We start from the raw sequence: 22,112 nt of genomic DNA on the forward strand, positions 1-22,112 counted from the left end.
TTTTATTATCAGGATATTGCAGTTATATTTCCCCTTCAGGCGTAGCACACACACACACACACACACTGCAAACAAGGCTCTTCTTACTCAGTCATTAGATATTTAGACTAGAAACAAGACACAATGACTAAATAATAAGCATGTTTTGCAGTGTGTCTCTCATAAACACATAATTCCACAGATTAATAAAGCACATTTGACCTCTACAGATGCGTGATTTCTCCCCAGAAATGTCTCATTCACACACAAGCTTATTTCCCTCCGGTATCTTCACACACACACACGAACTCCGCATCATTTCCTGCTTCAGACTGTCGTGTCGGAGGAGTCGTTAGAGTTAACTTCTCCAACTGAAGGCTTTAGTTCATGAAACCCAATCCAGCACCGCCGAAAGAAGCTCTCGGATCTCCGAATTTATTACATTTAATGATTAAAGACGTTTGAGCATCAGAAGAAACGTCCACTGAACAACATACGCATGATTAAAGGAAGAGTTATGACATTAAATGTCCCATCTTGTGAGTTTGTGGCAGCGTTTTTTCTCCGTTTGAGTGATTTGAGCAGCTGTGGGATGTCTGTGATGGAGTCTGAACACTGCAGAGAGTTGGAGGAATACTTCAGACGGCGTTCAGGTGAGGCACTTCTGGCTCTTTTGGGTCAGGGCGAGCCATCTTTGATCACGGGTGTTATGGGCTGTTTGGATCCGGGTCTCACGGTGAAGGTCATCCCAAACTGCTGTTTGCTTGAGGATCCGTTACTGCAGGATAAAGAGGAGCGCTGTTATTCTCCTTATAATAGTATTGGCAGCAACTAATTATGAAACAGGCTATGGAAATTAAATCAGATCCTAAACATCCCGAATACGAAACCATCAGGAGGAAGAATCTGTACCGAAGTGTAAAATGAATCGACTAAAATTATAATTTGTGCCAGCCTCCATTAAGCTGTTGAACGATGTGAAATAGAGCGGTCCCCCAAAAAACTAAAAAAGTGAGCACTAATCCATGGACCTGTTGTCAAAAATGTTTAAATGTTTTTTATTTAGTAACTCTACATTGTCCCCCAAGCAAGTTAATTTCAAAGTTAACCAACCAACTTGTTTATAGGCTTGAATGTTCATTATTTTCTAGAGATATGAACATTAAACGCCTATAAACCATATATTGGCCGATAAATCTGAATCCAAACTTTTATGACTGACTTGACAGATTGCTCTGAACTGTATTTTGCTTTCTGAAGTGATTTCAATCATATTTTAAGCTGTGCGCATCTGAAGTGTCTCCGCTGAAGGGAATAATCCATATTAATCAGCTATAATATATCAGACAAATGTTCTTATTGGGCAGATAACATTGAAAATGAACATATGTCAGCTGATACCAACATATGTTGACCGATAACATAAAAAATGATCTAATTCGGCAGAGACAGATATGGTGAGCGATAACATTAACATAAAAAAGGAAAATATATCGTCTGATTCCGATTTGGTAACCGATATCAATTTTTTTTACATATTGGTCGATACCGATATTTTGCCTGATAACATTAAAAATGAACATATATTGATCGAAAGGATACGATAAATAATTTACATATACCGACTGTTATTGGTTACTATATGGGTATTGGCAGATATATGTAAATTGTTTATTATCGGTCACCATATCGGTATATGGTGACCGATAACATTGAAAAGAAACATATTGACCGATTCTGTTAATGATATGATAACGATAATGATACGATAATGAACATATGTCGGTCGATACCAATATATTGACCGATAACATTAAAAATTGACCTAATTCGGCAGATACTGATATAGTGAGCGATAACATTAACATTAAAAATGAACACACTGAGTCCGATATGGTAACCGATAACATTAAAAATGAACATATTGGTCGATACCGATATTTTGCCTGATAACATTAAAAATGAACATTTATCGACCGATAACAATATGATAAATAATTTAAATATATCAACTGTTATCGGTTACCATATCAGTATCAGCCGATATATGTATATTTTTTATGTTGTTATCCATATCTATATCGGTATATCGTGACCGATAACATTAAGAATGAACATATAGCGACCGATTCCGTTAATGATATGATTGGCTGATACCAATATGGTTATCAATAACATAAAAAAAAATACTTATATCGGCCGATAACGATATGGTGACCAATAACGATAACATTCAAAATTAACATATATCGGCATATACTAATATTTTGACATATAACAAAAATGTACATATATCGACCGATGCACGATAACGATACAATAAATAAATTCCATTTATCGGCGGATAACGATATGGTAACCGATACCATTAAAAATGAACATATCTGCCGATGCCAATACCTATATCTTGACCAATAAGATTCAAAATGAACATATATTGGTTGATACTGATATGGTGGCTGATAACATTAAAAATGAACATTTATCGACCGATAACAATACGATAAATAATTTAAATATATCAACTGTTATCGGTTACCATATCAGTATCGGCCAATATATGCCCTTTTTTTAATGTTGTTATCCATATTCATATCGGTATATCGTGACCGATTCTGTTAATTATATGATTGGCTGATACCAATATGGTTATCAATAACATAAAAAAATTACTTATATCGGCCGATAACGATATGGTGACCAATAACGATAACATTCAAAATTAACATATATCGGCATATACTAATATTTTGACATATAACAAAAATGTACATGTATCGACAGATGCACGATAACGATACAATAAATAAATTCCATTTATCGGCGGATAATGATATGGCAACCGATACCATTAAAAATGAACATATCTGCCGATGCCGATACCTATATTTTGACCAATAAGATTCAAAATGAACATATATTGGTTGATACTGATATGGTGGCCGATTACATTAAAAATGAACATAAATGTCCCATACCCATATATCGGCCGATACCGATATGGTGACCGATAAGTTTTGCATCACTATTATGCTCCCCATATTCCATCATTGCGGCTCCTCTCTTCCCAGTCTGTCAGTAACTCTGTTTAGTTCCTGTCTCTATGAAGCCCCTCCTTCTGTAAAGCACACTGTGCTCTGATTGGTCGGCTGGAGCAGTGTGTTGTGATTTGTGTTTGGGAAATGTCCCGCAGTTTCAACTAAACCAGGCCCTGCCCCTTTATTTCTGCATATGAATTATTCAAACGAGGAATATTGTGACATATTTGTTCCTGGAAGACCACTCCACTTCACTTGGTCCTCCACTTCAGTGGAGGCGTTTCAGGAGTTCAGGAACACTGACACTGATAGAGAGAAGAACTCAGCAACAAACAGCAACATTACACACTAAAGAAAGATGAACATGAGGCGAAGCTTAATGAAGACAGAGCGACACGCTTTGATATAATCTGAGAGCCACGCCCACAAACCAACCGTCTCCACTGACTTTCTATTGCGGGCCTCCTTGTTATTTCTGACTTATTACAAAAAAACGAACAATGTCTAAAAGCTGATATGTGACGAGGTGTACAGAAAACAAGCTAAAAACACACAACCCCACAACGTAGAAGTGTTTATAAGCTGTTGAACTAAAAAACGAGCGTTTAAAGACATAAAAGTGAACGAGACAGAGCGAGACATGTTATATTACACTGAGAACTACGCCCCCTGGAGGGGAAAGTAATCAGAGACAGGAAATATCATATATAAAACTGACATTTGGATATTTGGCTAAATGTTTACTGCACATGTAGACATACTGAGTGTCAGGATCCCAAAACTGACCCATTCTTCCTGATAAAGCTTCTCGTCTTATTGGCTGTGTCCACTTTTATCTCCTTAAACGCTCGTTTTTGGGGGTCGACGGCTTATAAAAAATGAGTTCTGTGTTTTTAGCTTGTTTGCTGCTCACCTTGTCACATATCAGCTTTTAGACATTGTTCTGTATTTTGTAATAAGCCCGAAATGACAAGGAGGCAGCCTCACGCAATGCAAAGTCAATGGAGAGCGATTGGATTGGTTTCCCACCAGTGTGGGCGTGGCCTAAATACGCTCTGTCTCTATTGGTCCACTCTTAAGTATTTGAACCTCAAGTATCTGTGTTTGCCTTTTGATTCTACTTTGACCAGACATTTCTCAAAATAAGATTTTTGTGGCCCTCAGCTGATTAATAAATGTGCGGAAGTGTCATAGAAACAGCTCATGAATGTCGCTCTAGTATCAGAGAGAATATTTTAGCAGTCTATTTGTCTTCCAGGTAAATACACACATCAAATAAACATCTCAGCTATGTGCATGTGCTATCAGGGAGGCGTGAACTGTGATGACTGAACTATTGTGAATGTTATTTCAAAGAAAATGTTACGCAATCTCTCTTTACATAATCTGGCGGAGATCTGCGATGGAAGCCTGTTTCCGCCTCGCAGTATAAAAGGTAACTGCCACGTTATTCCTTGTAAATGCAACTTAAGATCTCCCAATTGTGCCTTTAAAGGGATAGTTCCCCCAGAAATGAGCCTGTGATGTTTATCTGCTGACCCCCAGGGAGATGTTGGTGTGTTTGTTTCTTCAGGAGAACACAGATGAAGATTTCCTTAAAGGGTTAGTTCACCCAAAAATGAAAATTACTTCATTAATTCCTCCCCCTCATGTGGTTGGACACCCGTCAGACCTTCGCTCATCTTCAGAACACAAATGAAGATATTTTAGTGTAAAGCTGAGAAAGGCTTCAGATCGGCCTCCATTGGCATTCAGTCCATTCCCACTCACAAGACCCATAAAGGCCCTAAACACATCGACACACAGCCCATCTCACTACAGCGGCTGGACGATCATTTCACAATGACACGAGAATAGTTATTGTGTGCACTCAAATCAAAATAACGACTTTATCCGCCGAGTTCTTGTCTTCCGTGTCGGTCTCGCTCCTCCTCTTCTGGTCATGAACGGCGGAGCTGCGTCATATTCTCGCGCATGCGTCGAGTTCACGTCAATAACTTGGCGGATAAAGTCGTTATTTTGATTTTTTTTGTGCACAATAACTATTCTCGTCTCATTGTAAAGTGATTGTCCAGCCGCTGTAGTGAGATGGGCTGTGTGTCGATGTGTTTAGGGCCTTTATGGGTCTTGTGAGTGGGAATGGACTGAATGCCAATGGAGGCCTATCTGAAGCCTTTCTCAGCTTTACACTAAAATATCTTCATTTGTGTTCTGAAGATGAACGAAGGTTTGACGGGTGTCCAACCACATGAGGGGGAGGAATTAATAACAGAATATTCATTTTTGGGTGAACTAACCCTTTAACACACAAAACGATCGCTTTCTGCCAGAAACACAACAGTATTTGTGTTATTTTTTCCTCATATCAGACGAATCTCATCTAGTATTCCCAACACATATCTTTCGACCGATCCGTGCAGGCACTAATGAGGCATCTATGTAAATATTTCTATGATTGTGCCGTTTTTAATTTATTTATTTATTTTACCTTACTCAGCAGAAGTAATGAGGTTGGGAAAACTAGATGAGATTCGTCTGATATGAGGTAAAAAATAACACATACTGTTGTGTTTCTGGCAGAAAGCGATCGTTTCGTGTCTTAAGACATCAGTGTGTCTCTACGAGCCTCAGGGTTTAATATGGATTCGTATGTCTGTGTGTTTTTTACTCTAATAGAAATACACCCCATTGACATCATTATACGAGCCATTTTTTGGGCGAATATCCCTTTAATCATCACAGTGTGAACGTATCTTTTATTACACTGCAGTGGAAACGGGCATCGTCATCCCTCTTGTTTTTCAATCACCTGTCATATTAAGACACTTTTAACTATCCAATCTTTTCCTGCCTGACATTTTGTGCTTTCTTAAAGGGATATTTCCCCAAAAATGAAAATTCTGTCATGTTGTTCCAAACCCTAATGAGTTTCTTTGTTCTGCTGAACACAAAAGAAGACATTTGGAAGAATGTTTGTAACCAAGCATATAGAGCAACCATTCACTACTATAGTATTTTTTCCCCTACTATGGTAGTCAATGGTTGCTCTATCTGCTTTGTTACAAACATTCTTCCAAATATCTTCTTTTGTGTTCAGCAGAACAAAGAAACTCATACAGGTTTGGAACAACATGAGGGTGAGTAAATGACAGAATTTTTATTTTTGGTTGAACAATTCCTTTAATGTTGTTTCACTCAAAGTCATATGGGTTGCAACTTGAACTTGTTCAGTTTACCTGTTGTGGGATTTTGCTGACGTGGCATAATTTTGAGCTTTTTTGGCTGCTTTGCTTTCCAGCTCCTTCAAGTCCAGTCCTCGAGATTGCGTGGGCAGGGTTGCACTTTGGGTTTTGATACGATTGGATGCGGCAGGTGGCGACTCGTCATCAGACAGCGGAGAGTTCCAGTCATCTCCATTGGACTCCACCTCTTTGACACTTGAGAACTTGGGGTCCATCTCCAGCATCTTCTTCTGCAAGATACTCAGAAGCGTTGCCTGGCTAGCAGAGACGGATGGAGGCCCTTGCGTAGGGGGTTGGGCTGGTTTACTTTGGACTGGTTTATATTGGGGCTGGAAGTTTGGTGGAGGACCTGGGGCCTTAGGAGGGCAAATGGGTGGTTTAGGTTTGGGGGAAACAAGGGGGCCATTGGTTACAGGAGGAGGTGTAGCAGGTGGGGAGGGTTTGGCAGGTGGAGGAGTTGGAACATTGTGATTTGGTGGGGCAATGTTGGGGATTTGAGTAGGTAAGAAAGATTTAGGAGTTTGCACAGGGGCAGAAGGAGCGGGGTGACTTGGCGGGGGGCAGTTTAGGATTGGAGCAGGTAAGGTTTTAGAAGGTTGGGAAGATACTTTAACAGGAGCGGGGTAACTTGGTGGTGGGCAGTTAATGATTGGAGTGGGTGTAGCAGGTAAGGTTTTAGAAGGTTGTGGGGATGTTTTAACAGGAGCGGGGTAACTTGGTGGGGGACAGTTGGCTACTGAAGCAGGTACGAAGGGTTTGACAGGTGAAGGAGCGGGGTGGCTTGGTGGAGCGCTGTTAATTATTGGAGTGGGTGTAGTAGGTAAGGTTTTAGAAGGTTGGGAGGATGCTTTAACAGGAGCGGGGTAACTTGGTGGAGGGCTGTTAATGATTGGGGCGGGTGTAGTAGGTAAGGTCTTAGAAGGTTGCGAGGCAGTTTTAACAGGGGGACCAGGAGCGCGGTGACTTGGTGGGGGAATCGGAGGTTCATCCTCAGTGTCGGAGTTGGCAAACTCCGGAGGCGGCGGAATAAAGGGCAAATCTTCTCCACTTTCGACATCTTTAACGGGGATACCCAGACCACCAATTGGGTGGTTCATTGGGCTACTCTGTTGAGGAGTCAAGATTAGCTCTGGCTTTGAGTTGGACACTTTTGGAGCCTCTGCTTTGTTGAGTGGCTGCACGTTTGTGGTGGACTTTAATTGCACATTGGGACTGTCTGGCGTTGGCTCTCGAGGAGTGACCGTGAAGGAGTTCGGTTTTTCCACACTTGGTTGGATCGCAGAATTGGCTGGCTCTGTGGGGTTGCTGTTCTTTTGGGATAGAGCTGCTCTCTGCTTTTCTCGTTCCTTTGCAGCCAATAGCAGGGCGAACGGTGATGTGTCTTTCTTCACTGCACCATCTACGGCCGGTGCGTTGAGCTGTCGATGTTTCGTGATCGGGCTGAACCGGCGAGATCTGCCAGGGGACTCCATCACCTGCATAGCATCAGGTATTTTCTTCTCTATTTTGGGTGAGACTTTGATGGGTGTTGGAACCACAGCGGGGATGTTTTGCACCGTGACAGGCTCAGGATTGATTTTGGCCTCGACTGGTTGACTTGGCACTTGAGCCATGTCTGGTTGGTCATTTTGTAGCTGAGTGGCGGAGCTGTTCCGACGGGCTGGTTTATTTGGCGGCACCACTGATTGGACCGGTTGGAGAGATCCACCATTTTTCCCACTATTCCCATTGACAACAACTGTGTTTCCTGAAGAATCTTCCAGCATTAGAATGGACTGGACCTTTTCCCTGTCCGTCTGTTTGTCAAGCAACACACCCTTCTGTATGCTGTAGAGTTTGGCTGAGTTTTGGGGGTTGAAGCTAGATGGTGTTGGGTTAGAAGCAACAGGTGGAGTTGGTGTTGGATTAGAAGCAACAGGTAGAGTTGGTGTTGGGTTTGAAGCAACAGGTGGAGTTGGTGTTGGGTTTGAAGCAACAGGTGGAGTTGGCATTTGGGATTGGAGATCCAGATTAGATATGGAGGACAGTCGAACGGGTTTTGCAGGCGCCGCTTTTGGAGATTTAGGAGGAACAGTTGGCGCTTTCACCCCAGGGGGTGGCGGTGGGGTGAATTTAGGGCATTCTGGGATATCTTGGACCTCTAGCAGACTGGAGAGGGAACCTCTGAAGCTGGATGTGTCAGATGGAGGTTTTGGAGGGGCCATTGGAGGAGGTTTGAGGGAAGCCAGGTCTACATTTGAGCTGTACTCAGACCCGGCAAGTGATGAAGGTTTTCGGGGCGCCATTGGGGGCGTCTGTAGTCTTGCATGATTTACAGGAGGGTCCTTTTCAGCAAAGAACTGTGGTGGAGAAGGGATGAAAGATGGAGGAGGTGGGGCTGAAGAGGACGGAGGTGGTGGAGGCGCGGAGATGGGGGGTGGAGGTATAAGTATCTCTCCCTCGATTATATCGGGGACTGAAAGCATTCTTCCTTTCGGGACAGTTGTGGCACCTCCTACAAAAAGACAACTTCATTAGTTCTCAAGATTGTTGAGGGTACTTGCTCCCATCCTCATGTGTTCACCGTAAAGAAGTCAACTATTCCCGATCTTCATGTTTGTGGAGTGTTGTGATCTCACCTGTGCCGTTTATCTTGGGCTCCACGAAGGGCGGAAGAATAGGCACCTTGGGAGTGGGAACCGCGAAGCCTTGCACATTGTCGGACGACTGTGGGATTTAAAGAGAAATTTTGTCAGCAACAATCCCGATTAAAGGAGACTGTTAGAAGGGTAAAAGGGAGTCTACAGCATTAACACACCTTTCATTGTAGCAGCCACTGAGTCAGAGTTTGAATTTCTAGCCACTAAACCAACCAGTTTCCCATGAAATAAACTATTTAAAGAGCTTATGACGTTCAAGGACATGGATCCTTTCTCTAGACTTGTCGCTTTCTTTCTAATGCATAAACAGGTTAGAAACCCATCCTGATTTCATACTCGCTACCATGTTCCAGATGTGCTTCTGTGAATCAGCCGACACATATTCTTGGACACTCCTATCCAACACCCATTAATGTGAATAACTTATGAAATATGACATTATGGGAATGTCCTGGGAGTGTTCGGGTTGCTAAACTGACTCATTTTGATTTTATTTTGAAGAAAACAAGGAAAAATGTCATTTTACTTATCTAGTAAATTAATCTTGATTAAGAATTGTTAGATATTTAGACTAGAAGCAAGACAGAATTACTAAGTAAGAAGAGCATTTTTTGCAGTGCTCAATGTGATTTCGGTATGAAATACGGTCTGTATCCGCAAACATTCAGAAATAATAGCTTCAGTAGGGTGACCAAACATCTAATATAACAATTTTCTATCCATTCAAAGGGGGCATACTTTACATGTATTGAAATGAAAAAGGAATCTTTGAGTATCATTTGAGTATCTAATTGCCGGGCCGAGAGTCCTGGGATTCGGTAATCAAAATATGGTCACCCTACCTTCAGACAAAATCACTTTCATTCTTTATTTTTCAGTTCATTGACATGAGGAAAGCGACACACCCCTTAAACGTGCATGTTTGTGTTTCAGGTTCTTTATGGGATAATCACAGAAACAAAACAGAATTAAAGCTGCGAGCAGCGATGACGGGCCCAAGCCGGGGGCACCGCCACCCCGGTGGCATCAGCTTAACTGTGCACAGTAGGCCAATAGGCATTTAATATGGGAAAAATAAATAAAGGGACTATGTCAAAGTCATTTGAATTCACCTCATTAACTGCAGCAACTGGTGCTGCTATGACCAGGAACCACAACAGTCACATCTCTGAAATCAATTACATTTTATTCATTAATTTCATGTCAGATGATGTCAAATGTCAATTTCAAAATGAGTGCAGAATACTGTCCAAATGCTGAAGTTGTATTATCCTTACACTTCTCTTTATGTGTTTTTGACCTACCGTAGCTTGTGATTGTTCACCAATTTTATGCAGCATTTGTTTTTATTTCAATATGTGTGGCATTCAATATTTTTTTAAAATAAAACAAATAAAAAATAAAGCCAAATCACAGAAACCGCAAAAATTATTTTAATATCAGTGTCAGGTAAGAGGAATATGCCTGCATACATTTTATGGAAGTGTATTATTAACAGCCACTTTTAAATGTTTAAATGTAATTAAATTTAAAATAACGATATCAAAGTCATCTAAATATGCCATATTTACTGGTCAAAGTCGACCTCTCTAAAACATGCAGCATGTTTTTATACCGCTGAGAATGTGCACGACAGGCAATATGCATTTAAACAGGAGAATATTTGAAAATTGCTCTAATATGCCACATGTATCACAGCAGCTGGTACCCCTATGACCACAAGCCACACCTATTATGAAATTTAAATATAGATTTTTTTTTTTAATGTATTAGGATATAATGGGTCACTTTCAATTATGTGCAAATGTATATTTTGCAGCTCAAAATGTTGTAAGTTCAAAAGGCCAGTATTTAATTAAAGATATAGTATATTTTTTGTTTTGTTTTTAACTTATTTTTCACACTAAAGTGACAGTTATTTGTGATATGAAGGTTTAAATTATGACAATCAAGAGACAAGGTGACACACACACACACACACACACACACACACACACACACACACACACACACACACACAACCCAAACAGAGTGAAACTCAGAGAGGGAGAGGGAGGGGGGAGGGGAACGACAGACAGAGAGGCAGAGTCTAATTCCGAAAGAAACAAGATTTGAAACAAACAAAAAAATAATAATCTAAACAGTGGGAGAAAGTTTTTTTTTTTTCTTCACTGTCTGGAAACACTGTTTTGCAATAACAATAGTTTTATCTTCAAAACGGTGTTTTTAAGGACATATCCAACCTGGTTCTTAACTAAGGCTATACTCCCACCTTCTTGTTATTCTCTATCATTTGCTCTCATTTTCGTCCACAAATAAAAGGCATTAATCTGCTTATTTTTAGGTTACACAAACTTCATTGTTTGAAAAGGAAACTCAAATGTGTTTTTTCTATTGTTACAAATTAACTGGTTCTATAATTTTATTGTAACCCAGAATAATATATTTTTTTATCCTTTAATGCTTGCCAAAGCACACAGCAATGAGCTAATCTTTTCACAATCAAAATGAAGCTGGCACCATCCCCCTACAAACACACACACACACACACACACACACACACACACACACACACACACACATACACATACACATACACATACACATACACATACACATACACATACAGAGAGAGAGAGAGAGAGAGAGAGAGAGAGAGAGAGAGAGAGAGAGAGAGAGAGAGAGAGAGAGAGAGAGAGAGGCAAAGTGAGATTTAGATTAAACATGATTTTCCGCAAAACAATAATAGTAAAGTCTAAACTGTGGGGAAATGTTCCAAAAGACAATTAAATGTGTTTTTTTTCTTTTGTTAGTAATGTTTTTTATATTTATATTTTTCTATTAATAATTATTTGTATTAACACAATTATTTAACTAATTATATAAAACAATATTGTCAATGCCCTACAAATAAACTGGTTTTATACATTATTTTTTTTATTCAAACCCAGAATAAAATGTTTTATCCTTTAATGCAGGCCAAAGCACAGCATTGGGAGGTAATCTTTTTAGACAGAAGAGTGGCTCTCACACACACACACACACACACACACACACACACACACACACACACACACACACACACTGTAGAAATCAGTGACACGTGTCCCCATGAGTCTGTGTGCATTCAGGTTGAAGTCCCCACCAGGCTAGAAAAAAGAACACACACACACACACACACACACACACACACACACACAGTAGTAATGCTGAAGTATGCTGCAGGCAACTCTTATCAGTTAAGCCCATCCACCATCCCCCATCCACAACACACACACCCACCCACAAACACACACACATACACACACACTCATGTCTGGTTCACTATCTTTCTGGGGACTCATAGACGTAATGGTTTTTATGCTGTACAAACCATATATTCTGTCATCTACACTGCTCCTACCCCTAAACCTACCCATCACACAAAACTTTCCTCAAAAGAACTCATTCTGTCTGATTTATTAGCTTTTGTACCCATTGGGAAGTCCCCATGAGTCTGTGTGCATTCAGGTTTAAGTCCCCACCAGGCTAGAAAACCATTCACACACACACACACAGGCAAGGTTTTTTGCTTGAAAACTTATACAATATTGCCCTCTACTGGTCATTTAAGGGAGAGCATAAGTGTTGAAAAAAAACAAAACAAAAAACACAGTGTGATATATAGAATAACCAGCAGGTGGGAGTATAGCCTTATTTATGAACCATTACTTGTGTGCTTATTTTGTGTTTTTTAGGCTTTTGCTACGGGAACACCGTTTGAGATATCCAATAACCGTTCGCATTTTAGCATCTTCTGTATATTTACTTCATGTTGTCCGAGTTTGGAGGAGATTGAATGAATCGCTTTTGAGGAGAAGGTAAAAACTCAGAGCTCGCTTTCCACTTTGTGTTATCTTCCAACCAAATTATCTGACTTCCTGTTGGTCAGAGCTAATGACTGTAAATTAGAAAGTTGTCCGGCTCGAAAAGTACAATATATATACCAAGTTTGGTGACTGCAGATAAAACTAACCCCCCACTTTGGACAAAAGTGACACTTCCTGCTGCCAGTTGGTGGCGCTATAACTTTGACTCACAAAAGTCATTTCCATGTGATCGGCCTCTTACAACGAACACACAGCTGAAGTTTCATCAAAATGAATTAATGTATGCAAAAGTTATAACACACTTCCTGTTTCCCTTTTCTCGCCATAAATTCGTCTCTTCGCCACGGCCAAACCGTTTGAGAAATCAGAAAGTTGCTCGCAATTTGGCATCCTCAGTGTCTTGACTTCATGCTGACCGAGTTTGGTGCTGATCGGGTAAATCGTCTAGGAGGAGTATCGCAAATTCCACAGCATGCGTTTTCCGAACAACCCATAATAGCTCACTTCCTGTTGGGCTGACACATAACTTAGAGCACGAAAGTTGTTCGGCCCGATGAGCTCTATATGTGTACCGAGTTTCATATATGTACGTGCAAGTGTGTTTGATTTATAGACCCCGTTTTCAGACCCCACTTTAGGGGGCGCTGTCGAGCCCCCCTGCCACGCCCGGGTCCCAGCCTCAGCCCGGCCCTGATGGCCGCGCATTCTGATGCGTGTGCAAAGTTTCAAGAGTTTTCGAGCATGGGAAGGGCCCCAAAAATGCCCAAATAGTCGCGTAAAAAAATAATAAATAATAATAATAATAATAATAACAAATAATCCTTAGAAGAACAATAGGGCTCTGCGCCCTTTCAGGGCTTGGGCCCTAAAAAATCAGAACATGCCAAAGGCCTCAAATCAATCATCCAAAGCACACTGCATGGAAACGGCAGGGCGACGCATGCACTGATCTCTACTACTTCATATAATATTAGACATTTGTTCAGAAAGTACGAGCCACACTGCAAACAACGCTCTTCTAACTCAGTCATTTGGTCTTGTTTCTAGTCTAAATATCTAACAATTCGTTAATCAAGATGCCTTTACTAGATCAGTAAAATGACAAGATGAGTTTTTGCTTAAAAAAGGGCAAAATAATCATATTTCTGTTTGGGACGGAAACAAGAAACAAGATTTCAATCAGAAATTAGATTATTTTTCTCACCCCATTGGCAGATCATTTTGCCTGTTTTCAGCAAAAACTCACTTCATTTAGATTTTATTTTTAAGAAAACAAGGAAAAATATCTTCTGTCGTTGTACTTGTCTAGTAAATGCATCTTGATTTAAGAACTGTAAGATATTTAGACTGGAAACAAGACAAAATTACTGAGGAAGAAGAGCATTTTTTGCAGTGCAATATAAAACTGACGCTTGGTATGGCAAATGTTCGGATTTATTGTAGTGTGTGTGTGTGTGTGTGTGTGTGTGTGGGGGCATGTTTTTGTGAAATATGAGGATACAAATGTGTATAATGCCATGGGTATGACGCAGGTATTACAGGAGAGGGTGAAATATGAGGACATTACCCATGGCCCCACTTTACAAAAGGCTTATAAATCACACAGGAGGAGTTTTAGTGAGAAAGTAAAAATGCAGAATTTTTCCTGTGATGGGTTGTGTGTGTGTGTGTGATGGGTTGTTTTAGGGGCAGGGGCAGTGTAGGGGGATAGAAACGCCTATGGAAAGTCCCTAGCCTAGAAATCTAGACGCACCCTAGTGGCAGTAAATCTAATCTGCCCGTGAGTGTCGTCTAGCAACTCTCAATACCCTTCTGAGCTGTATTCCCCTAACTCTGGACGGGCCAATCACATCGTGTATAGAGTCGGTGGGCGGGGCCATAATGACGACGGCCGAGTTGCGTTTGCGTGCTTCTAGTAAACACAGAAACTGGCGAACGGCGGTCTTTCCAATCAGCTTTGACCGCGACTCTGGAAGACTTGGAGTTAAGCTTTTCTCTGAGAAAAGAACAAAGAGCGGCACTGAAGTCATTCTGAAGAAGGGAAGATGTGTTTGGAGTTTAGCCGACCGGATACGGTGATTGTTTAATCTGTCAGCGAGCTCTGCTTCACCTTCGTTGCTCTGGTTGGTTGTAGCGCTATCCTATCGCGTGCAGAGGGAGTTTGAAAGACAGCCGTTTATCCGCCCCTCAGATTGAGCCGTCAATGGGGAGTTTCCAGACCAAACATCTTGATGAGGGTCTGGCTTGTCAGGCTAGAAAGTCCCCACATTTCACCAAAAAAAAAAAAAAACACGTGTGTGTGTGTACGTCTGCCAGATCCCTGCAGAACACAAACAAAACGTGTATTCAAAACAGCACCTGCACCGGCCGGTTAAAACCCACACAACACACTGACAGGAGTGTGTCGGACCAGCTGAATCATCAGGATCCTGATCTCATGAAGCGAATGAGTCTGAACACGCTCAGATGAACAATATCTCACACCATCCGAGTGTGTTTACTGCGATTCGCTCATCATCACCAGGGTGATACATACACACCACTGCTGTGTGTGTGTGTGTTCGCTGTGGCCTGTCAGAGGGAAAGTGTGTTTATATGCTGAAGGGTGTGTTTGTCCCGAAGCATAAGGTGTGTCTTTAGCAACGTGTGTACAACGTGTTCAGCACATTTCTCTCAATGAAGCTGAATTAACTACAGTAGACCCAAAACATGTTCAGATTGTATATCCGTAATTGATATACAACCACAGAATATTTGAATGCCATTTTCATATACCACAGAATTTACATGCTGCTTAAAAATACCATGTTATTACCATGGTACATTTAAAAAAGAAATGACACTACCATTGTACAAAAACATCAAAATACCATGGTACCATGTGCAAAAACACTGTATGACCATGGTAAATGTCCAAAGAAACATGGGGATGCTATTTTGCACGTGACCTAAACATTACAAATGTATTTACGGTTGTACTAGGGTACAATTATTAGGACATGATGCATCATGGTTTAACCCAATTTTTTGGACATGTACCATGGTGTTATCCAATTGTTTGGACATGTACCATGGTTTTACCCAATGTTTTGGACATGTACCATGGTGTTATCCAATTGTTTGGACATGCACCATGGTTTTACCCAATGTTTTGGACATGTACCATGGTTTTACCCATTGTCTTGGACATGTACCATGGTGTTATCCAATTGTTTGGACATGTACCATGGTTTTACCCATTGTCTTGGACATGCACCATGGTGTTATCCAATTGTTTGGACATGCACCATGGTTTTACCCAATGTTTTGGACATGCACCATGGTGTTATCCAATTGTTTGGACATGCACCATGGTTTTACCCAATGTTTTGGACATGTACCATGGTTTTACCCATTGTCTTGGACATGTACCATGGTGTTATCCAATTGTTTGGACATGTACCATGGTTTTACCCAATGTTTTGGACATGTACCATGGTTTTACCCAATTCGTTGGACATGCACCATGGTTTTACCCATTGTCTTGGACATGCACCATGGTTTTACCCAATTGTTTGGACATGTACCATGGTTTTACCCAATGTTTTGGACATGTACCATGGTGTTATCCAATTGTTTTGGACATGTACCATGGTTTTACCCATTGTCTTGGACATGCACCATGGTGTTATCCAATTGTTTGGACATGCACCATGGTTTTACCCAATGTTTTGGACATGTACCATGGTGTTATCCAATTGTTTGGACATGCACCATGGTTTTACCCAATGTTTTGGACATGTACCATGGTTTTACCCAATTCGTTGGACATGCACCATGGTTTTACCCATTGTCTTGGACATGCACCATGGTTTTACCCAATTGTTTGGACATGTACCATGGTTTTACCCAATGTTTTGGACATGTACCATGGTGTTATCCAATTGTTTTGGACATGCACCATGGTGTTATCCAATTGTTTGGACATGCACCATGGTTTTACCCAATGTTTTGGACATGTACCATGGTGTTATCCAATTGTTTGGACATGCACCATGGTTTTACCCAATGTTTTGGACATGTACCATGGTTTTACCCATTGTCTTGGACATGTACCATGGTGTTATCCAATTGTTTGGACATGCACCATGGTTTTACCCAATGTTTTGGACATGTACCATGGTGTTATCCAATTGTTTGGACATGCACCATGGTTTTACCCAATGTTTTGGACATGTACCATGGTTTTACCCATTGTCTTGGACATGTACCATGGTGTTATCCAATTGTTTGGACATGTACCATGGTTTTACCCAATGTTTTGGACATGTACCATGGTTTTACCCAATTCGTTGGACATGCACCATGGTTTTACCCATTGTCTTGGACATGCACCATGGTTTTACCCAATTGTTTGGACATGTACCATGGTTTTACCCAATGTTTTGGACATGTACCATGGTGTTATCCAATTGTTTGGACATGTACCATGGTTTTACCCAATTTTTTGGACATGCACCATGGTTTTACCCAATTGTTTGGACATGCACCATGGTTTTACCCAATGTTTTGGACATGTACCATGGTGTTATCCAATTGTTTGGACATGTACCATGGTTTTACCCAATTTTTTGGACATGCACCATGGTTTTACCCAATTGTTTGGACATGCACCATGGTTTTACCCAATGTTTTGGACATGTACCATGGTTTTACCCATTGTCTTGGACATGCACCATGGTTTTACCCAATTGTTTGGACATGTACCATGGTTTTACCCAATGTTTTGGACATGTACCATGGTGTTATCCAATTGTTTGGACATGTACCATGGTTTTACCCAATTTTTTGGACATGCACCATGGTTTTACCCAATTGTTTGGACATGTACCATGGTTTTACCCATTTTTTGGACATGTACCATGGTGTTATCCAATTGTTTGGACATGTACCATGGTTTTACCCAATGTTTTGGACATGTACCATGGTTTTACCCATTGTCTTGGACATGCACCATGGTGTTATCCAATTGTTTGGACATGCACCATGGTTTTACCCAATGTTTTGGACATGTACCATGGTGTTATCCAATTGTTTGGACATGTACCATGGTTTTACCCAATGTTTTGGACATGTACCATGGTTTTACCCATTGTCTTGGACATGCACCATGGTTTAACCCAATTTGTTTGGACATGTACCATGGTTTTACCCATTGTCTTGGACATGCACCATGGTTTTTACCCAATTGTTTGGACATGTACCATGGTTTTACCCAATGTTTTGGACATGTACCATGGTGTTATCCAATTGTTTGGACATGTACCATGGTTTTACCCAATTTTTTGGACATGCACCATGGTTTTACCCAATTGTTTGGACATGTACCATGGTTTTACCCAATTGTTTGGACATGTACCATGGTTTTATCCAATTGTTTGGACATGTACCATGGTTTTATCCAATTGTTTGGACATGTACCATGGTTTTATCCAATTTTTTGGACATGTACCATGGTGTTATCCAATTGTTTGGACATGCACCATGGTTTTACCCAATTGTTTGGACATGTACCATGGTTTTACCCAATTTTTTGGACATGTACCATGGTTTTATCCAATTGTTTGGACATGTACCATGGTTTTATCCAATTGTTTGGACATGTACCATGGTTTTACCCAATTTTTTGGACATGTACCATGGTGTTATCCAATTGTTTGGACATGCACCATGGTTTTACCCAATTGTTTGGACATGTACCATGGTTTTACCCAATTGTTTGGACATGTACCATGGTTTTATCCAATTGTTTGGACATGTACCATGGTTTTACCCAATTTTTTGGACATGTACCATGGTGTTATCCAATTTTTTGGACATGTACCATGGTGTTATCCAATTGTTTGGACATGTACCATGGTTTTACCCAATTTTTTGGACATGCATCATGGTTTTACCCAATTGTTTGGACATGTACCATGGTTTTACCCAATTTTTTGGACATGTACCATGGTGTTATCCAATTGTTTGGACATGTACCATGGTTTTACCCAATTTTTTGGACATGCACCATGGTTTTACCCAATTGTTTGGACATGTACCATGGTGTTATCCAATTGTTTGGACATGTACCATGGTTTTACCCAATTTTTTGGACATGCATCATGGTTTTACCCAATTGTTTGGACATGTACCATGGTTTTACCCAATTTTTTGGACATGTACCATGGTGTTATCCAATTGTTTGGACATACACCATGGTGTTATCCAATTTTTTGGACATGCACCATGGTGTTATCCAATTGTTTGGACATGTACCATGGTGTTATCCAATTTTTTGGACATGCACCATGGTGTTATCCAATTTTTTGGACATGTACCATGGTGTTATCCAATTGTTTGGACATGTACCATGGTTTTACCCAATTTTTTGGACATGCACCATGGTGTTATCCAATTGTTTGGACATACACCATGGTGTTATCCAATTTTTTGGACATGCACCATGGTGTTATCCAATTGTTTGGACATGCACCATGGTTTTACCCATTTTTGTGGACATACCATGGTTTTACCCAGTGTTTTGGACATTTACCCTATTAAAAAACATTGTATGTGTACCAAGTACATTGTAACCCAATGTATTACAATAGTACATGTCCAACAAAATATGATTATACTTTTTTTGCAAGTGATCCCAACTAAAAGTACAGTGATCATTTACAAAAGTGTAACAGGTTTTACCCTGTTTTTTGAACATTTACTCTAGTAAAAACAGAATTGTATGTGTACCAAGTACATCGGAGTCCATTTTATTACCACAGTAAGTTACTTTTTTGCAAGTGATCCCAACTCAAAAATGTGCTTAAAAGAAAATATACTGTGATAGTACTACAGTATAGTGATCATTTGCAAAAGTGTAACATGGTTTTTCCCAGTTCATGTCCAAAAAACATCATAATACTATGTTTTTTGTGTGTAAATAACACAAAAAACTGGTTAAATACTATTTTCTGTCTATTCTTTGATGCTAAAATAAAGTCTGTGTCCCTTTAATGCCAGGATAGAGAATGATCCGCGTGTTTTGGGACATACCGTGAAGTGTTTTACGGTTGGACGCGAGCGCACTTTGGCGGTCCCAGACTCGGGGATGGCAGCCGAGTCCAACACCAGCTCCACGTTATCTGAAAAACAAAAATGCGTTATTTACCTGCTTAACATGGTCAAACTAGCAGCCTCAGTGGTGCGAAGTCACTTTGACCATCCAAACAGCAGCTCATATGGCTTCATCACAGGTCAAAGGTCAGTGTTTGGGTCTTCATTTCACACATTCTTGAAAAACCAACAATGACTTTTACTCTTATCATTATAAACACTGCAAAGAACGCTTTTCTTACTTAGTATTTTTGTCTTGTTTCTAGTCAAAATATCTAAAAAATCTTACATTTAAGAAACATTTACTAGACAAGAAAAAACTATTGTCTTGTTTTGGGAAAAAATATCTCAAATTAAAGCAAGTTTTTGCTTAAAATAAGATAAATAATCTGCCAATGGGGTGAGAATAATAATCTTGTTTTCTGTTTGAATTAAGATTATTTTTCTCACCCCATTGGCAGATTATTTATCTTATTTTAAACGGCAATTACTTTGTCTAGTAAATACTTCTTGTTGTAAGAATTTTTAGATGTTTGGACAGATGTTCTAGAAACAAGAAACATTTTTTGCAGTAAATCAAAACAAACACTGGCAAATATCACTTTCCTGTTCAGTGTTTCGTAGATAAAGTGATTGTGTTCACTTCAGGTCCCAAGAAAGTAGTAGTTGTGGGTCTGTCGGTTCTGGATTTGAACCTCTGATTCCTGCTATATGATCAGTATACGGTCTCCTAATCTATGTTCGGTTATCTGTGTTTGACCCTGAACGACTTTAAATGTGTTAATGATGCAATTACCAGAGATTCAGCTGTCCTGACTGTCAATCATTACCAACAGGAAGTTTGACCTGCATTACGCCAGCAGGCATCTCAATGTTTTTAAAGTATCTTATCTTCCGTCTTTGATACAAATGTAAGATATGTGGTGTGAAAAAATGCGGCAGTATATATAATTAAATAAAAAGGCGTGAATTAGTTTGTGCATTCAAATAAACTTAGAAACTAAAGTAGTATTTAGGCCTACTTCTGGTTTTCACAGGATACTCCATAAACTACCAAAAAAAAAAAAACAGTGGTACTACTAAATATATTACCATTGTACATGTCCAAAACTACTATAGTACCAAGTTACATGTCCAAAAACATGGTAATACTATGGTATATGTTCAAAGGGACAATAAATTACCATGGTAAATGTCCAAAAACATGGTTATATTATGGTATATGTTCATAGGAAAATGACATTACCATGAAACATGCCCCAAAAACATGGTAATACTATGGTATATGTCCACAGAAACATTATTACCACGGTACATGCCCCAAAAACATGGTAATATTATGCTATATGTCCACAGAAACATTATTACCATGATACATGCCCCAAAAACATGGTAATATTATGCTATATGTCCACAGAAACATTATTACCACAGTACATGCCCCAAAACATGGTAATATTATGGTATATGTCCATAAAAACACAGTTAGTGTCTGTCAGCGTAATCGGACACGCGACAGCCTCTGTGGAAAAAAACCTTAATATTTGAATGCGGTTATTCTGTCAGAAAACAAACCTGTTAACAAAACTTTCAAATCGACCTAACCCAGAGCTGTTTTTAATGTTATTCGTGTTTTTAAGAAAGTGTTTTGTCAACGATCCCGCAGAAGCGTGACGTGCTCGCTCTCTCTCGCGGGCGCGCGCACTGTTTGACAGGTGCAAAGGTCGCGTGAAGAGCACTTTAAACACGGCTATCAGATCTATATCGACTTTAGATACGAGTGTTAATCTCTCTCTCTCTTACCCATTTCCTTGAACTCCACATTAGTGCCGAATAGAGATTGATTCTTCCGACCCAGGAAATTGAGCGATCCTTTCTTCATGACTGTAAGTTAGTGAGTTATTTCTGCTCCGCATTGATTATCATCAGCGTGACCTCATGATCTCTGACCTCAGTGTTTATGGCGGAGAGTTAAGAGTCCGATCTCTGATTCTGAGACACTGAGAGAGAAAATGGCCACTCACCTGAAGCGGCCCTAGGCCCCGCCCACTGAGGGACAGGTACACACACACACACACGCACACACGTTTGTTTCACTATTATTGAGGACATTACATAGACTTCCATTGATTTTATATCAGGTGAATGATATTTAATATCCCCTAACTCAACCCCTATCCCTACACCTCCCCATCACACACACACTGCCCC

The 22,112-nt window shown here is 40.1% G+C and overlaps 1 protein-coding gene across 2 annotated transcripts; it reads right to left on the minus strand.

Moving 5' to 3' along the window:
- Positions 1 to 7: 7 nt before the first annotated feature.
- Positions 8 to 21,912, minus strand: LOC137039896 (proline-rich protein 36). Of its 2 annotated transcripts, none has more exons than XM_067415192.1 (5): positions 21,705 to 21,912; positions 19,842 to 19,930; positions 8,878 to 8,965; positions 6,254 to 8,753; positions 8 to 757 (listed from the first exon to the last, which is right to left on the minus strand). In XM_067415192.1, exons 1-5 carry the CDS (start codon positions 21,781 to 21,783, stop codon positions 658 to 660), a joined length of 2,856 nt encoding a protein of 951 aa, XP_067271293.1. In that variant the 5' UTR covers positions 21,784 to 21,912; the 3' UTR covers positions 8 to 657. The 2 variants fall into 2 exon arrangements, with proteins under 2 accessions (XP_067271293.1, XP_067271294.1); XM_067415193.1 differs by lacking the exon at positions 21,705 to 21,912 and adding an exon at positions 21,477 to 21,603 and having other exon boundaries at positions 10 to 757.
- Between the last annotated feature and the right edge of the window lie 200 nt (positions 21,913 to 22,112).

This window comes from Pseudorasbora parva, chromosome 14 (assembly GCF_024679245.1).
Source record: "Pseudorasbora parva isolate DD20220531a chromosome 14, ASM2467924v1, whole genome shotgun sequence".
Lineage (NCBI taxonomy): Eukaryota > Metazoa > Chordata > Actinopteri > Cypriniformes > Gobionidae > Pseudorasbora > Pseudorasbora parva.

Coding starts and splice junctions, on each gene's coding strand:
- LOC137039896 (XM_067415192.1), bottom strand. CDS start 21,783: ATGAAGAAAGGATCGCTCAATTTCCTGGGTCGGAAGAATCAATCTCTA. Junction 8,966..19,841: donor CAACCGTAAAACACTTCACG/GTATGTCCCAAA, acceptor TAAATCCCACAG/TCGTCCGACAATGTGCAAGG. Junction 8,754..8,877: donor GCCCAAGATAAACGGCACAG/GTGAGATCACAA, acceptor GTCTTTTTGTAG/GAGGTGCCACAACTGTCCCG.